The sequence below is a fragment of the Panthera onca genome (genome assembly GCF_046562875.1).
Source record: "Panthera onca isolate mPanOnc1 chromosome E1 unlocalized genomic scaffold, mPanOnc1 haplotype 2 h2.Chr16_ul_1, whole genome shotgun sequence".
NCBI classification, from domain to species: Eukaryota; Metazoa; Chordata; class Mammalia; order Carnivora; family Felidae; genus Panthera; species Panthera onca.
This window is the reverse complement of record NW_027675808.1, coordinates 1,004,483-1,023,139: the sequence shown is the minus strand read 5'-3', so window position 1 is coordinate 1,023,139 and position 18,657 is coordinate 1,004,483. Positions and strand designations below refer to the sequence as shown.

General features: G+C 46.9%; 2 protein-coding genes across 2 annotated transcripts in view; both read left to right on the top strand.

Annotated features, from left to right (window-relative positions):
• LOC144615267 (leucine-rich repeat-containing protein 37A2-like) overlaps positions 1-18,657 on the top strand; it is a 344,316-nt gene that overhangs the window by 266,060 nt on the left and 59,599 nt on the right. The gene's annotated exons all lie outside the window — the stretch shown is intronic.
• The window catches only part of LOC144615269 (integrin beta-3-like), a 30,622-nt gene continuing 16,917 nt past the window's right edge, over positions 4,953-18,657 (top strand). Inside the window, exon 1 of the mRNA XM_078442176.2 lies at positions 4,953-5,214. Coding sequence (XP_078298302.2) covers positions 5,148-5,214 — 67 coding nt within the window. The 5' untranslated portion in view covers positions 4,953-5,147. The remainder of the gene's footprint in view (positions 5,215-18,657) is intronic.

Genomic DNA, 18,657 nt, shown 5'->3' with positions numbered 1-18,657 from the left:
TGTTGCTCAATTAATATTTTATTTCATTATTTATTTATTTAATTAAAATTTTTAACATTTGTTTATTTTTAAGAGACAGAGCACGAGGAGGGGAGGGGTGGAGAGAGAAGGTGGGGGGGGGGGGGGACACAGAATCCGAAACAGGCTCCAGGTTCTGAGCTGTCAGCACAGAGCTCGACGCGGGGCTGGAACTCATGGACCACAAGATCATGACCTGAGCCGAAGTCGGGCGCTTAACCGACTGAGCCCCCCAGGCGCCCCAATATTTTATGAAAATTAGTTAAGAAATTAGTAGAAAGTAATTAGTAGTTAAAATTAGTTGCTAAGAAAGTAAGAAAAAAAAAATAGAAGAGATTCTCTTACATGCTGAGGTCCTACTGGGCGATGTAAAGATAACGAACTACAGTTCCCGCTCTCCAGGAGCTCATTGTTCAGCAGCGATGGAGAGGTGAGCGTGAAAAAACTCATAATCGCAGAACTTCTGCTTCTGACTCTGACAAAGTGGTATGGGGCTCTCTCTCCCATGTTAAACAATACATTTAGACAAAATGTTTGAGGAGCTGCTTTGGACGCCGAACTAAAACCACCGAGGGAAGGGAAACACGTGCGGTGAGCCCTACGGCTGCCCCACTTTCTGCTTGGGGGGACTGTCTGGATGGCATTGCGAGGAAGTGAACCTAAGAAGTGCATGGCGGTCTCACCCAAGAGCACAGCTTAGAGCTGGAGGCTGCTGAGGGGGCTGTCATCTGTGGGGAAGGTTCTTAGAGTGGAAGTGGCTGACTGGAGAGGCGCCCCCAGAAGTCTGCATGGGTGTCCTCCGGGGTCTTTGGATGAGGGAGAAGCAGCACATGTACACGGTGAGGTTCTGGAAGTCTTAGCAGAAGGCAGCTGGGAGCTGAACAGAAGTTGCACATCGCCTAGAGACGTTGGAGTTTCAGCTCAGTCGGAGTGCAGAGACCTCACTGAACAACTTGGGTCCCTAGATGATACAGGAGGTCTACACGCTTTAGGAGTAAGGACCGTGTTCTATAGTCAAAAATAAAAACGACTCAAAATTAAAAATATATATAAAAGACTAGTCTTGTAAACGAATAAAACCAAGCTTGACTGCGTCAAGATTATTTGCCAGTAATTTAAATGCCTAATAGGACGACACTCAACGCTCTTCGAGGGAAGATCACATAAACTCTAAAATGAATCATCTACAATGTGTAGTATGTAGTCTAATATTACTATATATTTGAAGAAGCAGGAAATTGGGACCCACAGTTTTTAAAAAAAGCAATCAAGTAGAACAGTCCCTGAGAGGAGTCAGAATGAGCAGACAGGCATTTTTAAAGGATTATAAACATGCTTAAGGACATAAAAGGAAACATAGATATAATAACTGAAGATATGGTGAATCTCAGCAGAGAAACTGAAACTATGAAAGAGAAGTGAAGGGAAATTATTCGAACTTAAAAACACAATGTCTGAAAAATTCCCTGGATAGGCTTAGCGGCATATTAGAGACTGCAAAATATAGAATTGAGAGACTTAAAGAGAGATCAATAGTCTAATCTGAAAAACAAAAAGAAAAAAGGGATTAAAAAAAAAAGAATAGTGCCTCAGTAGTCTGTGGGATAATATCTAAATATTTATAATTATATAAATAATTATAAATATTTAGATGACATCTAAAATATGTGTAATTGGAATTTCAGAAGGTAAGGAGAGAGAATGAGCAGAAAAAATATTTGAAGAAATAATACCTTAAAAGTTCCTATATTTGGTGATTGGAGTGCCTGGGTGGCTCAGTTGGTTAAGCATCAGACTCTCAATTTTGGCTCAGGTCATGACCTCATGGTTGGTGAGATTGAGCCCTGCATCGGGCTCTGCGCTGACAGAGTGGAGCCTGCTTAGGATTCTCTCTCCCTCTCCCTCCACCCTTCTCCCCCATGCACACGCTCTGTGTCTCTCTCTCTCAAAATAAAAAAAATATTTTTAAGAAAGTTCCTATATTTGGTGAAAAATAAGCCACTTACATATTCAAAAGACTCATCAGCCCAAAGCAGGATAAATACCAAGAAAACAACACCTATTCGCCTTATAGTCAAGCTGGTAAAAAAAGCAAAGATAAAGAGAAAACTTAAAAGCAACTGGAGACCATCCTGAGACAGTTTGAGCAACAAAATAATGATGGCCCTGCATTATGACTTGTGGAATAAAATAAATATCCACGAATTCATACTGATATAAGTAAATAACTGAAATTTTATTTTATTTATTAAAATGTTTTTAACATCTTTATTTTTGAGAGAGAGAGAGAGCATGAGTGGGAGAGGGGCAGAGAGAGACAGAGACACAGAATCCAAAGCAGGCTTTAGGCTCTGAGCTGTCAGCACAAAGCCCAATGCGGAGCTCGAACTCACAAACTGTGAGATCATGACCTGAGCCGAAGTCGGTCGTTTGACTGACTGAAGCACCCAGGCGTCCCAATAATTGAAATTTTAAAATAAGAGAAAAGGGGCAACTCTTCCTTATTGTGGAACTCCAATTGCTAGCAGTGAAAGGAAAAAAAGGAAGTAGAGATCACTCTTAATCAAACACCATGGGACCGATAGCAGTCAAGAACCATTAACAGGTGCTAAAATTATTGAAAGTATGAACAAAAACATATTTGTATAGAATTGAAGTGTCTTTCCATAAAACATTTATTAATTACAAAAAGGAAAGCAGTAACTTTATGGTGAAGAAGTCTGGCACACACCACCTGAACCATGTGACCGAGGTTAACATTGTGGTTAACATTGACCGAGGTTAACCAATGACCGAGGTTAACATTGTAAGTAACAAGACATACTGTCATCAGGTACCACCTGATATGACGTGTCCACGAGTACATCATTACTGTGGTATTCTGTCTAGAATCCCTCAATACAATCATGAGAAAACATCAGACCATCCCAAACTGGGAAACATACTGTAAAATAACTGGCCTAACAATTGACACAAAAGTGTCAAGGTGAGGAAAGAAATAGGCTGAGAAGATGTCACGTTGGATCCTGGACTGGAAAAAGGACCTTAGTGGGAAGATTGGCAAAATCCAAATACTGTATCTCGATTCGTTAATACTATTGTGTCTATGTTAATTTCCTGCGTCTGATAATTAGGACTTGGTAATAAGATGTGGACATTAGAGGAAACCGGGTGAAGGATTGGAGAGAAGTCTTTAGTATTTTGTAATTTTTCTGTAAATGATTTCAAAACAAATAAACAAAAACCAAAACCAGAGGGAAAAGACAGGGGAACCACAATGTTAGGGGTGGCTGACTGCTCATAAGAAACAGTGGAGGCCAGAAAACAGTGGAACGACATCTTTAAAGTACAAGAAAACCACCTCCCCTACCGCTGTCAACATAGAAATGTAGATCTAAGAAATATTGCAAACGAGCAGGAAACGAATGAATATTGAGCATATTTGTTGCCAGGAGACCTTCACTGCAAGGTTTGTTAAAGGAAGTTTTTCAGGCTGAAGGGGCTGGGGAGTGGGACAGCAGGTTTATTGAACCTCTGGTGCCAACAGAGCTAGGCTGAGGAGACACCTGGGTGATTGGGAGATTGGTTATAATTGTGGGAATTGAGCAAATAAGTAAATACGTGGGCAGACATGTGACCAGGCCGTGTGATCTGGATTTTGTGCCAGGGCAAGGACAGCACTGTGAACATGGTTTAGAGACTCTTCCCCAGCTGAGAGAGGCATGTGCAGCTGGTGTCTCAAACCCCGGGTCAGGAAGCCCAGCTACCCTTTGTGGGCTGGCTCCTCCTCTGTCCCCTTCAACTTGCTAGTGACATTTCTGCTGATGGGTGCTGCTCTTTTGCTGTATCCTAATGTTTAGGAGGTCTGAGGAGGAAGTGCCCACCTCTGCAGAGGGTGGGGCTGGAGGAACGGGCCCAGACAAGCCTACCTGGAAGAGATTACATCGGGGATATTTTGAAAGAGAAGTGTAATTTTCCAGGTGGAAGATTTAGGAAGGTCAGTCAGATGGAAAGCCATGGAGTGTCTGAGAATGCCAAGTTAATTTCCTGGGCTTAGGGTGGGAGATGAGGCTGGAAAGCTGAGTCAGGGCCAGGTTTCAGGTATCTTGCGTGTCTCGAGAGGGCTTAGGGAAGCCCAGGGGCAGGTTGAAAGCCCTTAGGGGAGCCCAGGAGCTGGAGAGACTTCCATATCCTCTTTGATGCATCAGGTTTGGTTTTTATGTCATTAGAGCTACCCATTGCGTCAGGAGCACCAGCCCCAGCCCCTGGCGGTCTGCTGCTCACATCCGCGGCGTTTTGCCCCTCTGAGCCGGCGTTTTGCCCCTCTGAGCCGGCTGATTTCTGGTCTTGGGAAAGACCCAGAGACCCAGGGGAGGGATTGGCGGGGGGGGCAGGCAGAGAGTGGGAAGGAAACCTTGGAGGAAAATACGATAAAGCTGCAAAGCCTGTGAGTTTGCGTTTGCAGGAAGTGTATTGGCCCTACGTTGTTGATCACTTTCCATACGCAAGCCAAGTATTTGTAGAGAGAGGCCCTTTATGGACATCATTGCTTACACAAGCTTGAGATGCGGTCTTGTCAAGAGGCTTTCTGGAAAACCAAAGTAACCCAAAGGGGGAAAAACAGTGAATAACGAAGGACTAGACCGGTGCTTGGCATAGAGTAAACATTCAAAAGGTTGTCAAATACACAAATTAAAGTGTGCATGAATGAAACTCAAGGTACAGAGGGAAAGTGCCTGGGAGTTCAGGTGAAAGAGAAAGCCCTCAGGAGGTGAGACTGGGTCAGGAGACGGGCCACAGGCTCCTGGCTTTTCTAAGCATACCCGGGATCCGGACGCGGACCCCGGGACCAGGATGTCTGCGGAGAACGTGCCCACGACCCCGCTCCGGTCCCAGCCTCGCCTCTCGAGGCGGGTCCCGGCCAGGCAGGGGGAGAGGAGCCGAGGTTTCCCACCACCCCCTTGCCGGCGCAGGGTCCAGAAAAGAGCGGGAGGGGAGGAAGCGCGAGTCGGCGGCCCGCCCCGTTTGTCCCACCCACCGCGTCCGCTCCCCTCCCCTCCCCTCCCGCTGCGGGAAAAGTGGCCGCGGGCGCCGCTACTCGCTGTGGGGCGGGCGCGGCGGCGGACGAGATGGGAGCGCGGCCGCTCTGGGCCGCCGTGCTGGTGCTGGGGGCGCTGGCGGGCGTCGGTGTCGGAGGTGGGTGAGGCTCCCGCGCTGCGGGGACGCGGCTCCCCGGAGATCCGCGCCGCGCATCCTGCCGCCGCGGTGTCTGCGGACTCGGAGCCGGGAAACCCGCGGGCCGCCCCCACGCGTCTGCGCTCCGAGTGCGCGGGGCCAGGCTGGGCCGCCGGAGCCCGCAGCCGGGGAGCTTCCCGACCCCGCGGTAGCAGGGCTCAGAGGCCACCTAGGGGCGGGTCCTCCAGGACGCCGGAGCCCTTAGGGGAGTCGGGCGCCTGCCCCCGGCAGCCTCGGCGCGCGCGCGGGGGGTGGCGGGCGCACCTTCGGGGCGGCGCGCATCGCAGGTGGTCTGGGGCGTGCGGAGGCCGGCTGGCTCGGGTGGGCGCGGCGAGCTGCGGCTTCCCGGGGCTGTTCCCGCGCGCTGTCGAGGGATGTGGTTGTAGCTGCTCGGGATGAGAGTGTGTGCGCGCGCGGGTGTGCCCGCTCCTGCACATTCCTCTCTCTCCTTGGGTTACACTTTCTCCCAAGTTTTCTTTTCTTCTTTTTCCTTGGTGGCTCCCGGCAGGAGCGGTTCGGAGGAGGGTGAGGGCTCTGGCTCCCACCCTCCTCCTGGGTCCTGGGTTACAGCAGTGCCTCCGCTTCCGGGATCGCCCTCCAGTATATGCGAGGAGCCACACCACGGGTCCCTGTTACTGGCTTCGATCCCTGGCTTTGTCTCTCCTGCTGTTGCACACACCATGCCAAGGCGGTTAGCATTCGATTCGGCCTCATTGGGCCTGGGGAGCGGGTGGAGGGGCAGAGATTACAGTCTAGGGATGCTGCCCGTGGTCCTTCCGGAGCCCTAGTGACCTTGCCAGGGAGAACTCTGGCTCCTGGTCCGCTAGGGCGTTCCTCTGCAGAGGACACCCATGTGTACATATATGTACTCTTAATGAAACCAGTAGTACTCCTTGTAAGACCATTTAAATCCTGCAGGAGGTATTTAAAAGAGATAAGTCCATATCAAAGATAGCTCTTCAGAAATACTTTGATGACTGCCTTCAAGATCTTGTGTGTGTGTGTGTGTGTGTGTGTGTGTGTGTGTGTGTATAAAAGATTATACAGGACAAGGCAACAATATTAAAAAAAACACTTTAGTGTATGGTTGACATACAAAAAGCTGTATATATTTAATGTATATGACTTGATGAGTTTGTAGATAAATGTACACCCAGGAAACCATCCCCACAATCTGTATGAATGATATGATGGGGGAGTTACAGATCATTTATAGGGGACTAAGCTGTTTTTACCGAAGCTTCCCATGCGATAGATGCTCAAACATGTCAACTGATGTCTTCAGCCTACAGTGAGCAGCCTGGTGACCATAGGACAGAAATACGCATCTCCAGCCTTGTGTCCTGGGAGGTGTTAGAGCCGGGGTTCAGATGCTGCCTGGTGTCGACGAGGGCAGTGGGGCTGCCTGCTTCCGTGAACTTAAAACATTTTCTTTTTACGTCTACAGCTTTCTGAATTTCTGAATGATTTCTGAGTCTAATCATTATATTCTTATAGTCTTAGAAGGAAATAAAGTAACCTAAGGTAGAGCCTAGCATCGTGCAGGTGCCAGTATTAGTGAAGATGAGGAGTGTACCTGTCATTTTGGTGTCTCTTCCTCCACCCCTCCCTCCTGGTCTTTTTTGTAGATCTGGTTTACAGAGTTGTAATGATCCATATAGGATACCACCACATTGACATACTTAAGTTTGCATTAAATATCCTTTGGGAGATCTGTTCACAGATTCGTCGTTGATTGGGATCATTCCAGCTGTTGTGATGGGTTGTGCTGAGCCAGCCCCAGACTCCTTCTGAGAGCCAGGGTGGAGAAGTATTTAAGAGCTTGCTCTCTAGAGTCAGACCTCCAAAATAATAGACTCCTGGTAAAAGCAATTTCAATTACGTTTAAATCCCCTACCCCAGGGTTGAATCCCCCGCTGCTGGGTTGCAGGTGTTGTCAGATTCCTGGGGAAGCAGGAGGTTAGGATGAGAGCGGAAGAGGGTTGTTGGTCCACACAGTGTTGAAGGGACACACAGAAAGAGCTGGGTGGTGGCACAGAGAGGCTGTCCCAGAATAGGAGAGTCTGGTATGGGGAGAAGCGAGGTCGTTTGAGGGTAGAATTGAAATTTGGAATTTACATGCAAAGATGATCTTTCTGGCTTCACCCAAGAGGTATTGGGTTTTGTGGCTTCCCGAGTTTAAGTCTTTATTCTAACCTGAGACCTGAGGGATAACTAGTTTTGTTTGCTGTCACCATCTAAGTTGATTAGTTCTGAGCTGAAGTGCTAATTTCTTCTTCTGAGTTTATATCCTGGAAACTCTCCAGATGAAGCTTCTGCAGGAACCTTCAGGGCCTGGAGAGACATGGCAGGAAGGCTTGTTGGCTGGGGAAAGGGACAGCTATGGTTTAAAACCAGCCAGATGCGTGTTTAATTCTTGATTTTGCCTCTTATTGGCTGTGTGACCTTGGGCAAGTTACTTCATCTCTTGGGAATCTCAGTTTCCTCATCTGTAAAGTGGAGAAAACAGTACTTCGATGATTATGCCAATTAAATGAGATAAAGGCACAAAATAAGCATTCAACAAATGGCATTTACTATTTTATTATTATTATCAGTTATTATTTTAGAGAGAGAGAATGTGAGTAGGGGATCGGGCAGAGGGAGAGAGAGAATCAGCACAGAGCCCTACACGGGTCTGGATGTGGGGCTCGATCCCATGACCCTGGGATTATGACCTGAGCCGAATCAAGGGTCAAACGTGCAACCGACTGAGCCACTCAGGCACCCCAAATGGTGTTTACTATTGCCATTATTCCTATCCATGGTACCTACCATGTGTTGGAGACAAGAACTATTACTGCTTCATGCAGGCATGCAACCCAGGCTCCCAGAGTGAGACCAATGGAGTCCCTTATTCCATACCCTTGTGACATTCCGCCATTGGTGGTGTGGCATATCTCAGCCACTCTCACCCAGCAAGAAGCCACAGAAGAGACCAAGGAGAAAAGAGGCCCATCATTTGCTTTATATACTAGAAAACCTTAAGTTCTGTCTCTGGGAAAAGAGGAAAGTGAAAGACATTCACAAGATTTCAGGTGCTGTGAGGAGAAGGACATGTCTGTTTTGTTCAGTGCTGTAGGCCCAGTGACTGGCACCCTGGCAGCCAAAATAAATACCTAGGGAAGGCTAGCAAAAGGCATCTGGAGGTGATGTGCCTCATTGCAAGAAACCCAGTATTTGAATATCTGCACTGATTCACAGAGGAGCCTCCAGTGTTCCATCTGGGCATTCTGGAGATTTTTAGAATACAGCTGAGACCATGAATTCTTTGGGCATTTGGATCTCTGCACTATGGTGCCTTAGACCTCTGTTCTCAGGGGACCCTCTGTGGATTGTCTGCTTTTTTCCCCTCTCTCCTGGGAGGAGACACTCAGGAGGGAAGCTTTCTCCTTTACCTCCCTCAAAACCGTGTGAGTGGTAGAGATCTCCTGGGGACAGCATAAGATGGGGTAAGGAGGCGACAGTGAGAAGGGGGAAAATGGATATGACTCTGGAATTTCCTAATAGAAATTCTTCCTCTGTAACTCCCCACCACACTCAGGATCTCTGGTTATCATCCCCTCCCAGCCCTGCGAATCCTTCTGCCTCTGTTGGCAGAAATAGCCAAGAAGCATGCCCACAGGAACCACAACTCATGAATCAGCAGACAGATAATTAACTGGGGGAGTGACTGAGCAGCTTCAGGGATAAACCACTTGGCCTGAGCCAGCCCCCTCTGCTGCCCACAGAGCTGGCCTGCTACTTCACCCCATCGCCTCGCCTCCTTGCCCCTGAGCTCTGCCCGTTCCTAGATGGGAAGATCATTGTGTTTGAAGGAACTCGGTTCCTGAGTGCCAATGCAGGTGGGAGTGGGAGAATGATACTGTCTATTCCTGTGTAAGCTGCTGCTGTTTATTGCAACGTGAAACTATCCAGCAAAAGAAATGTGTAAAATCTGCCTTTTTCCCCCATGTACATAGTGTCTCCGGGAACACTCTTTTTATTATTTATTTATTTTTTAGAGAGAGAGTGTGCACATACAAGCAGGAGGGGGGGCAGGAGGTAGGGAAGGGGCAGAGAGAGAGAGAGAGAGAGAGAGAGAGAGAGTCTTAAGCAAGCTCCACGCTCAGTACAGAGCCCAATGTGGGGCTTGGCTGGGGGCTCCATCCCATAACCTTGGGATGGTAACCTGAGCCAATATTAAGAGTCAGACACTTAACTGACTGAGCCACCCAGATGCCCCTCCAGGAACACTCTTTTTAAAGTGAGGTTTACTGAAGGGTAATTTACATGCAATAAAATCCATCCTTTTTAGGTATATGGTTTTTTGAATTGTGACACACGTTTAATCAAGTATCCATCACCATGATCAAGATACAGAATATTTCCATCATCCCAAAAGGTTCCCTTGAACTCCTTTGTCATCAGTACCCTATCCCCACCTTTAGTTCCTGGCAACCTCTGATCTGTTTCCCGTCCTTACAGTCCTACCTTTAATGGAACGTCATATAAATGAAGTCATAGCCCATTAAGTCTGCCTTCTTTCACATAGCGTGACACATCTGAGATTCATCCATGTTGTGGAGAACCCCAGAAAGCCCAGGGGTTATCTAGGTCTACTTCATCTTCCTCAGGTGCTGAGGCGGTTACCCTGATGGGGTTCCTGGGTGGCTCAGTCTGTTAAGCGTCCGACTTCAGCTCGGGTCATGATCTCACAGTCCATGAGTTCGAGCCCTGCATCAGGCTCTGTGCTGACAGCTCAGAGCCTGGAGACTGCGTCGGACTCCGTCTCTGTCTCAAAAATAAATAAAAACATTAAAAAAATTAAAAAAGAAAAGAAAGCAGGGGACCATGTGAATGAAACCCAGATGCAACTTTCCATTTCTAAATTTTCTAACGGGATCAATGCCTTTGAGCCATGTATAACCCATTTGATTTCCCCAGTGCTAAGTAGTGATCTCTTCAGGATATTGGAGAGGACTTTGCAGCAACCAGCACTTTTATTATTAGTCTGGAAAGGAATGCGTATTTTGTGGCCAAATATGGTACATCACAATCCTTGTTAAGTAAACCTGGAGCTATTCTACCTTTTAAAATTTTTTTGCGGGGGTGGGGGGCACCTGAGTGGCTCAATTGGTTAAGCGTTGGTCTTCACCTCAGGTCATGATCTTGTGGTTCGTGGGTTGGAGCCCTGCGTTGGGCTCTGTGCTGGCAGCTCACAGCCTGGAGCCTGCTTCGGATTCTGTGTCTCCCTCTCTCTCTCTCTGCCCCTCCCCCATTCACACTTTTTCTTTCTTAAAAATAAATTAAAAAAAAATTTAAAAATTTTTTAAAAATGTTTAATTAAAATTTTTGATAGCATATCTGAAAATAATAAGTCTTCCTTCTGGTTTTTAGTCATATTCCCACAAAAAGACTAGTCTCCTTCCCCGCCCCCCCCACCCAGCATTTCTTAGCTCAATTGGTGAAGACATTCAGACATTCAAGGAGAGAATGAGGTGATATGTGCTCATTTTAAGAAAGTCAAACATTGGAGAGTAAAATGGCTAGTTTCCCTTTAATTCTGTTCTCCCATAACGTTCAATATTAAATAGATGGTGTGTTCTATTTTTTTTAATGTTTATTTATTTTGAGATAGAGCACGCGTGCTCGATCACAACTGGGGGAAGGGAGAGAGAGAGGGCGAGAGAGAGAGAGAGAGGGAGAGAGAGAATCTCAGGCAGGCTCTGCAGGGTCAGCACACAGCCCCAATGCAGGGCTCGGATTCATGAACTGTGTGAGATCATGACCTGAGCAGAAATCAAGAGTCAGACGCTTAACCGACTGATCCGCCCCAGTGCCCCCAGGTGGTGTGCTCGATTCAGATTTTCCTCCATGTATATATAATAATTCTCATGTGTGTTCCTATGCCTCTACCTAAACTTGTGCTATTTCTTTTTTTAAGCTTACAAAAAACACCTCCTTTCATGCAGAAAAAAAAAAAAAAAGTCAGTGTGAAAAGATCTGCGGGTCGGAAACTGAGAAACCTATATTCGATTCCCAGCTGTGCAAGCTTTTTCATCCGTTTGCTGGGTGACTTTGCACAAGCCATCTTCCCCCTGAACCTGGTCGGGCTCTTGGTGTCTCAGGGGCTGCAAAATGGAAGGAGATGGAGGGAGAGACTTTGGTTCACACCTGCCCCTCCTCACCTTCAACTGGAGAAGCTTTTCCTTTAACTAATTCATATCATGGAACTCCATGTAAAGATTTCTTTGTGGGGGGTGGGGGGCAGGGAAGGGGGAGATCTACAGTTAAAAACAGGCTTGAAAAATTTCGCACCAGAAGAGAGCTCCAGAGGTTTGGCAAAAGGCACATTCAGTAGCCACTTTAAGAAGTCCCCGTAGTTATGGGGCGCCTGGGTGGCGCAGTCGGTTAAGCGTCCGACTTCAGCCAGGTCATGATCTCGCGGTCTGTGAGTTCGAGCCCCGCGTCAGGCTCTGGGCTGATGGCTCGGAGCCTGGAGCCTGTTTCCGATTCTGTGTCTCCCTCTCTCTCTGCCCCTCCCCCGTTCATGCTCTGTCTCTCTCTGTCCCAAAAATAAATAAAAAACGTTGAAAAAAAAAAATTAAAAAAAAAAAAAAAGTCCCCGTAGTTAACCTAAATCTCTGTGCTAAATGGGATTCCTGGGTCGAGAAACCCCGGGCCTGTGAGATCCACCCGTGGTTTCAAACCCTTGCTTTAGCCACTACACGAGGTAAGCTCCTCCAGGTTAAACCTCTGCTGGAGCTGCGGGAGGGCGGGTGTGACCACCTCTCTGAGATGAGGGGAACGTGGCTACATATTGAGACTGATGAGCGATCTGGGACTGCTACATATTGAGAACAGACCATACCCTGCTCTCTCCCGGGCGGTTCCTGAAGGGAGTGGGCCAAAGTCTATTCCTGAGTTCCCGCTGGATTTCAGATTCAAAGAGGCTAACGGGTGCTGATGCTGCAGATGTCCCGGCTTGTCGGAAGCCTGGCATGCTCTGGGGAGCCTACATGTAGGTGAATGCCAGTGTACAAAATGAGACAGGACTGAGGACATTCAGAATTAGCTCTAATTTTTTTTTTTTTTAGCTTATAAAAGTAATTCCGCTTGTAAAAAAAAAAAAAAAAAGTTGAAGCAGTGCAGAAGTAGGATAATGCAAAGTACCAAGTCCTTTGTAGTCTTGTCCTTAAAGATACCCACTGTTAATAGTTACTCCAGTTTTTTTCCCCCATGTGTGTCACCATATGCAGTTATTTATTCTTATTGTTATTTCTTTTAAAAAAAATTTAAAACCTGTTTTGAGAGAGAGACAGTACAAGCTGTGCAGGGGCAGAGAGAGAGGGAGGCGTAGAATCCGAAGCAGGCTCCAGGCTCTGAGCTGTCGGCACAGAGACCGACCCGGCGCTCGAACTCGTGAACTGTGAGATCGTGACATGAGCCGAAGTCAAGACGCTTAACCGACTGAGCCACCCAGGCGCCCCTCGAAGCATGTTTTATGTCAGTTTATATCTTTCCATTATTTATCCTAAGAGATATAATTCTTGCCAGAAGGCATACTGTTATATGGATGTAGCAGAATTTACTTAATGGATTCCCTGCTGGCGGACTTTGGGATCATTCCCATGTATTTGCTACTACAAATAAAGCGTCAGGGAGTCTCCTTGTTCATTGTCTGCACCTTTGTTCAAGTGTTTCTGCAGGTTCAATTTCTTGAACCGAAGCTGCTGGGTCAAAGGACATGAATGTTTTACATCTAAATTGTAATAGGTTTTGCTGAGTTGTTTTCCAAAACGGTGGGAGTAATTTGCCTTCCTACCAAGACAGGGTGGGGAGGGGAGGGGGTGGGGACCGTGAGGACCATTGCCTGCTGTCCGTACCCACCAGACGTGAGCTGGAGGAGGAGGAGGAGTAGCAGAACTGGACAGCTGCATGCCAAGGAGGTCACCAACAGGGCACCGCTGGGCTGGGCCTCAAACAGAGCTTGGTACCAGCTCGCTTCTTCTCTGTGCTGAGTGTGTCACTTGGGAGGTGGGGCCTGTGCTGATAACATTTTCCAGAGCTTGAGATGCAGCATTTGAATCAAATGTCTGTCAAGCTGTTAAGAAGAAATGGGCGTTTGTGCATTGTGTGAGTGGTCTTGGGCCCAGGGATGCTAGGCCTCCTAGACTGGGAGTCACTCGTGATGCTTTCTGGCTGGAATATAGACGTCCAGGACTGGCGGAACCTTGAAGATCTTCTAACCCAACACTGTTTGCTTTACAGAGAAGGAGAAAGGGAGACCCTGAGCGTTGAAGGGACCCTCCCAAGGTCATACAGCTCGTTTAGTGGCATTGGTAGGCTCTAGCCCTGGGGGCTCTTGTCTCCAGGCCAGCGATTTCTTCAGCATATCCTTTTAGAGGCAGAGGGTCCTGTGAGTCTGACCCTGGGGCAGGGCTGGGGCAGCGGTGGGGATGGCATTCCTAACGCAGGAAGCAGTTAGAGGGAAGGTGAGGAGGAAGGAAGCCAACATTTACTGAGCATCCACCACAGGTGGTTCTTCCACATAAATTATCTCATTTAATCCAAACAACGCCTGAGATAAGTACTATGTCCATATTTGGGAGCATGGGGAAAGGAAGCAGCCATTTGGGGTCTCCCGTGTTTGGCCGATGTGGCTGCATCAGGCCCTTTAAATACCAATGAGCAATTACGAGTCCTTGAGTAGAGACTACAAGAGTCACTGTTGTCGGAGCCCCAGGGAGACGAATGGGCCTGCTGGAGGCTACCTAGCCGGCCGAATGGCAAAGAAGTGGCTTTGGACCTGAGATCCCCTGCCTACAGTTCTGCTTGTTTTCCCCACCACGTTCACTGTTACGCAATAATAATGATCATTGATTTTACCACGGCTGCCCTATGGTGTTGCTCAGGGTCTGGGTGTTAATGTTATATGACAACCATACAGAAGGTAGGACTCGGTCCGAGGAGGGGCCTTCTGCAGTGTTCTGCACACGGCTACCTCATTAACCCAGTTGGAGATGCAAACCAGGCATGATCTGGCTTTACTTACGAGGGCAGGGCCTACTGGCTGAAGAGTCAGTGAAAGGGTATGGCCGGTGGTGAAAACATTCGAACTTTGTCCAAGCAGGTCCACTTGCTAGGGAGCAAACCTGTCTTTCTACCGTGCCCCACATGCCATCCGGCAGTAAGTCCTTGGAACATGTCTAGGGTCTGACCACACTGTTAACACCATTACTATCCCGATCCAAATCCCTGCCGTCTGTTGCCTGAATTATTGTAATAGCTTCCTAACTGGTTTCTTTTCATCTTGTTCCCCTTAGGTCTGCCTTCCTTTCAGTGGCCAGGAGGACCTTTTCTCTACTCACGTTTGCTCAAATTCCTCTCGTGGCTTTCCATCATATGGAGAATGAAAGCCATACTCCTTACCATGGTTGTAGCTTTCTAGCGTTTTGGTCCCTGACTGCTTCTCCAGCCACTTCTCTGCCTCTTTCCTCCTCCCTCTCTCTTCCTGCTACTTCTTTAACAGGCTGAAGTCCATCTCGCACTTGTGGATTCTTTCTGGAATGCTTGTCCCCTAGATCTTCTCATGACCCACTTGTATCATTTTGAAATGTCAACTCAGAGAGGCCTTTCTTTTTCTCTTTTTTCCCCCTTTTCTTAATTGTTTTTTTTATTTGAGTACACTTGACATACATGTTACATTAGTTTCAGGTGTGCAACGTAGTGATTCAACATCTCTATACATTATGCTACATTCCCGAGTGTAGCCGCCCATTGTCCCCATGCGACGCCATTGTAATACCATCGACTGTATTCCCTATTCCCATGACTTACTCATCCCAATGCTGGAAGCCTCTATCTCCCAGTCCCCTTCACCCATTTTGCCCATCCACTTATCCCCTTTTCCCTCTGGCAAACATTGTTTGTTCTCTGTATTTATAGGTCTGATTCTGCTTTTTGTTCGTTCATTAATTTGTTTTCAAGATTCCACATATAAGTGAATCATATAGTATTTGTCTTTCTCAGTCTGACTTATTTCACTTAGCATAATACCCTCTGGGTCCATCCATGTTATCACCAATGGCAAGATCTCATCCTTTTTTATGGCTGTGCAATATTCTAGTGTGTGTGTGTGTGTGTGCGTGTGTGTGTGTGTGTGTGTGTGTGTGTGTGTGTGTGTATTACATCTTCTTTATCCACTTATCTATTGATGGACACTTAAGTTGCTTCCAAAGTTGGGTATTGTAGATAATGCTTCAGTAAACATAGGGGTGCATGTATCTTTTTGAATTAGTGTTTTTGTTTTCTTTGGGTAAATACCCAGTAGTGGAATTATTGGATCATATGATGTTTCTGTTCTTAATTTTTGAGGAACCTCCCTACTGTTTTCCATAGTGGCTGCACCAACTTACATTCCTACCAACAGTGAATGAGGGTTCCTTTTTCTCCACATCCTCATCAACACGTGTTATTTCTTGTCTTTTTGATTTTAGCCATTCTGACAGGTGTGAGGTGATATCTTATTGTAGTTTTGATTTGCATTTCCTTGATAATGAGTGATGTTGAGCACCTTTTCATGTGTCTGTTGGCCATCTGTAGGTCTCTGGAAAAATGCTTATTCAGGTTCAGAGAAGCCTTTCTTGACCATGTTCTCTAGAAGAGACTTCTTCCCCTCATTGATGTTATTCTTTTATTCTCCTTTTGTTTTTTTTAAAAGCATTTGCCACTGGTTGAAATTGTCCATTTTTGTTGTAAGTTTTTGTTTTTGTTTTTGCACTAAAATTTGAGCTCCACAAGACTAGGGGGCTTGTTTCGTTCCACAATATGTCTCCAGTGCCTAGGAGAGCGCCAGGCATAGGTAGGTGCTTCATGAATAGTTGTTGAGTAAATGAATGAATGAACACCAACACCACTGATGTATATTAGTATAAAAGTATAAAGCTGAAGTGGCCATGTTCCTATTATCTATAGATGGATTAGCCATAGCAAAATTTTCATTCCAGAATGGCTTTTTTTTTTCTCAATCACATAAAGTATTTAAGGGCAGTGTTTCTCGAAATCGTGTCATATATGCTATAGAAATGCAAAACCTTTTTGTATTATCTTCTTAGGGGTGCTACAACTGTGGGGCTTAACGCAATGAACTTTATTCTAGTCTCCCTGGAGGCTAGAAAATTGGAGGCAAGGTATCAGCAGGGCCCTGCTTTCTCAGAGACTCTGGATAGAATCCTTCCCTGATGCTTCCTGTCTCCTGGTGGTTGTTGGTACTCTGGCATTCCTTCCCTTCCAGTTGGATCACTCCGATCTCTGCCTCTGTCATCACATGGCATTTTCTCTGTATGTTTGTCTTCACATGGTGTTTTTCCCCTGCAAGGATATCAGTCAGGCTGGGTTAGGCCTCCCCTAAGGACCTTATCTTGATTATATCTGCAAAGATCTTGTTTCCAAATAAGGTCACAGTGGTAGGCACTGGGGGTTAGGACGTCAGCATATTTTTCTGGGGGCACAGAATTCAACCCATAACACATTTTAATATTGGTAGAGGCAAATTATACACAAATGCCTTCTGATGTCACATGCCATATTTAACGAACTGTGATGCACTTTTTTAAATCTCTGAAATTATGGTACATCCTACATCCATAGTCTTAGATATGGTGAAACGTGGAAATTTGGATTTCCTGCCATTTTGGGTGATGCTTCCTGGAGCTTTATGCTCAGAGGTGCGTGTTACCTTGAACTTCACTTTTCCCTTCCCCTTCCCCTTCCTTAGATTACTGAGCTGCTGCTACATGTAATGAAGGAACAAAAATAAAATAAACTTTCTTAGCAGATTGCTCTAAGAAAGCTCTAGAGAAACTTGTGGATCCATATGGCAGTTAGCATGAGATGTTTTGTTCTTGGATGACTCACTCAGCCAGGTGACTGCAATGGAAGATCAGGCCCCGCCAAGTCAGCCGGTGTCCCCGTGGACCTAATTGGGAAGTGACTAGTCAAAGGTCAGTGGCAGGGCTGGAGAGCCAGGCCAGACCTCCTTTCTGGCAGATAGCAAGACAGTCCGTGGTGTATGCAGTGTGGATCACCCTCCCTTCCCACTAAACACCTCTCCTTTTGACTTAGCCCTTTCCTGAAGCACCCTGGCTTCACTAGGGTGGCCCATTCCTGCATTCTGGCATCCTGGCTCATTGGACAGTGTGTCCTCAAAATAGCTCTCATTGACGCATTATGACTTCCACTTGTTCCAACTCCCTTCCTAGTTCCTCTTTTTTCCCCCATTTTCCCCATCCTTTGTCTCTCTTCTGGTTTTGTGAATTGGGCTGACGTGCCAAACCACAGCCTTTCCTTCCACTGCTTTTCAGGCAAATTTCTTGGCGGTCTTGTCTATATTTTCTTTTCTTTCTTTTTTAATGTTTATTTACTTAGAGAGAGAGAGAGAGAGAGAGAGAGAGAGATTGAATCCTAAGCAGGCTCCAAGCCACCAGCACAGAGCATGACGTGGGGCTCGATCTCACGAACGGTGAGATCATGACCTGAGCTGAAATCAAGAGTTGGACGCTTCACCGGCTGAGCCACCCAGGCGCCCCTCTCTCTATTTTCTACTTGGCCTTCTCCTCTTGGCCATCCCTCCTGGACTGGATTTTCAAACACTAATATTCCTGACTCCATTTAGAAGTTAGATCTGACAACTGATCGTTTTACTGTAGTCTGATGCTTTCTGGCTCTGTGCTCCCACCACCCCCCTGTTCAGGGCATGCTCAGCAGTGTGTCTAGTGTCGTGTAGAAGAGTGGCTTCAGGGAAAAAATAAGAAGAAAGTAAAACATTCACCTGCCTCAAACAGCTTGGGACTCAGGATGAAAACAGCAAGGACAAAAATGACAGCCACTGTAGCAGCAGCAGCAGCCTTTAGGGAGTGCTTCCTGTGTGCCAGCCCTTTGTGCTCAGAGTTTGACAGGGACTTGTTTCATTTAATCCTTATAGCCACCCTGTGAGGACCAGGGCCCTGTTTGCTTGCTCTGGCTAAACCATCAGAGGAAATGGGTGGTGGGGTTGCTGATTGTTTTCAGCGACAAAGTTCTGATGAAGATTGCCACTTCTCTGGCAGGGCTGAGTCTGGGCCCTTGAGGCTGAGCAAGAACACAGGCCTTATGAATGGCTGGAAACAGAGGCCCAAACTCCTTCCACATGTTCAGGAGGGAGGGGTGGTCTCAGAGCTGAAGCTCATTGAATCAGCGTGGCCCAGGCGCAGAAACTTCTGATGAGTCAGTCACTTTTAGCCACGGCGATCCGGGGAACCTGCCTTTGGTGGTAGGTCTTGGTGGGGGGTATTGTGGGGGGAATCACTGGTTCTCATGAAATCAACCTATGATTCACTAAGA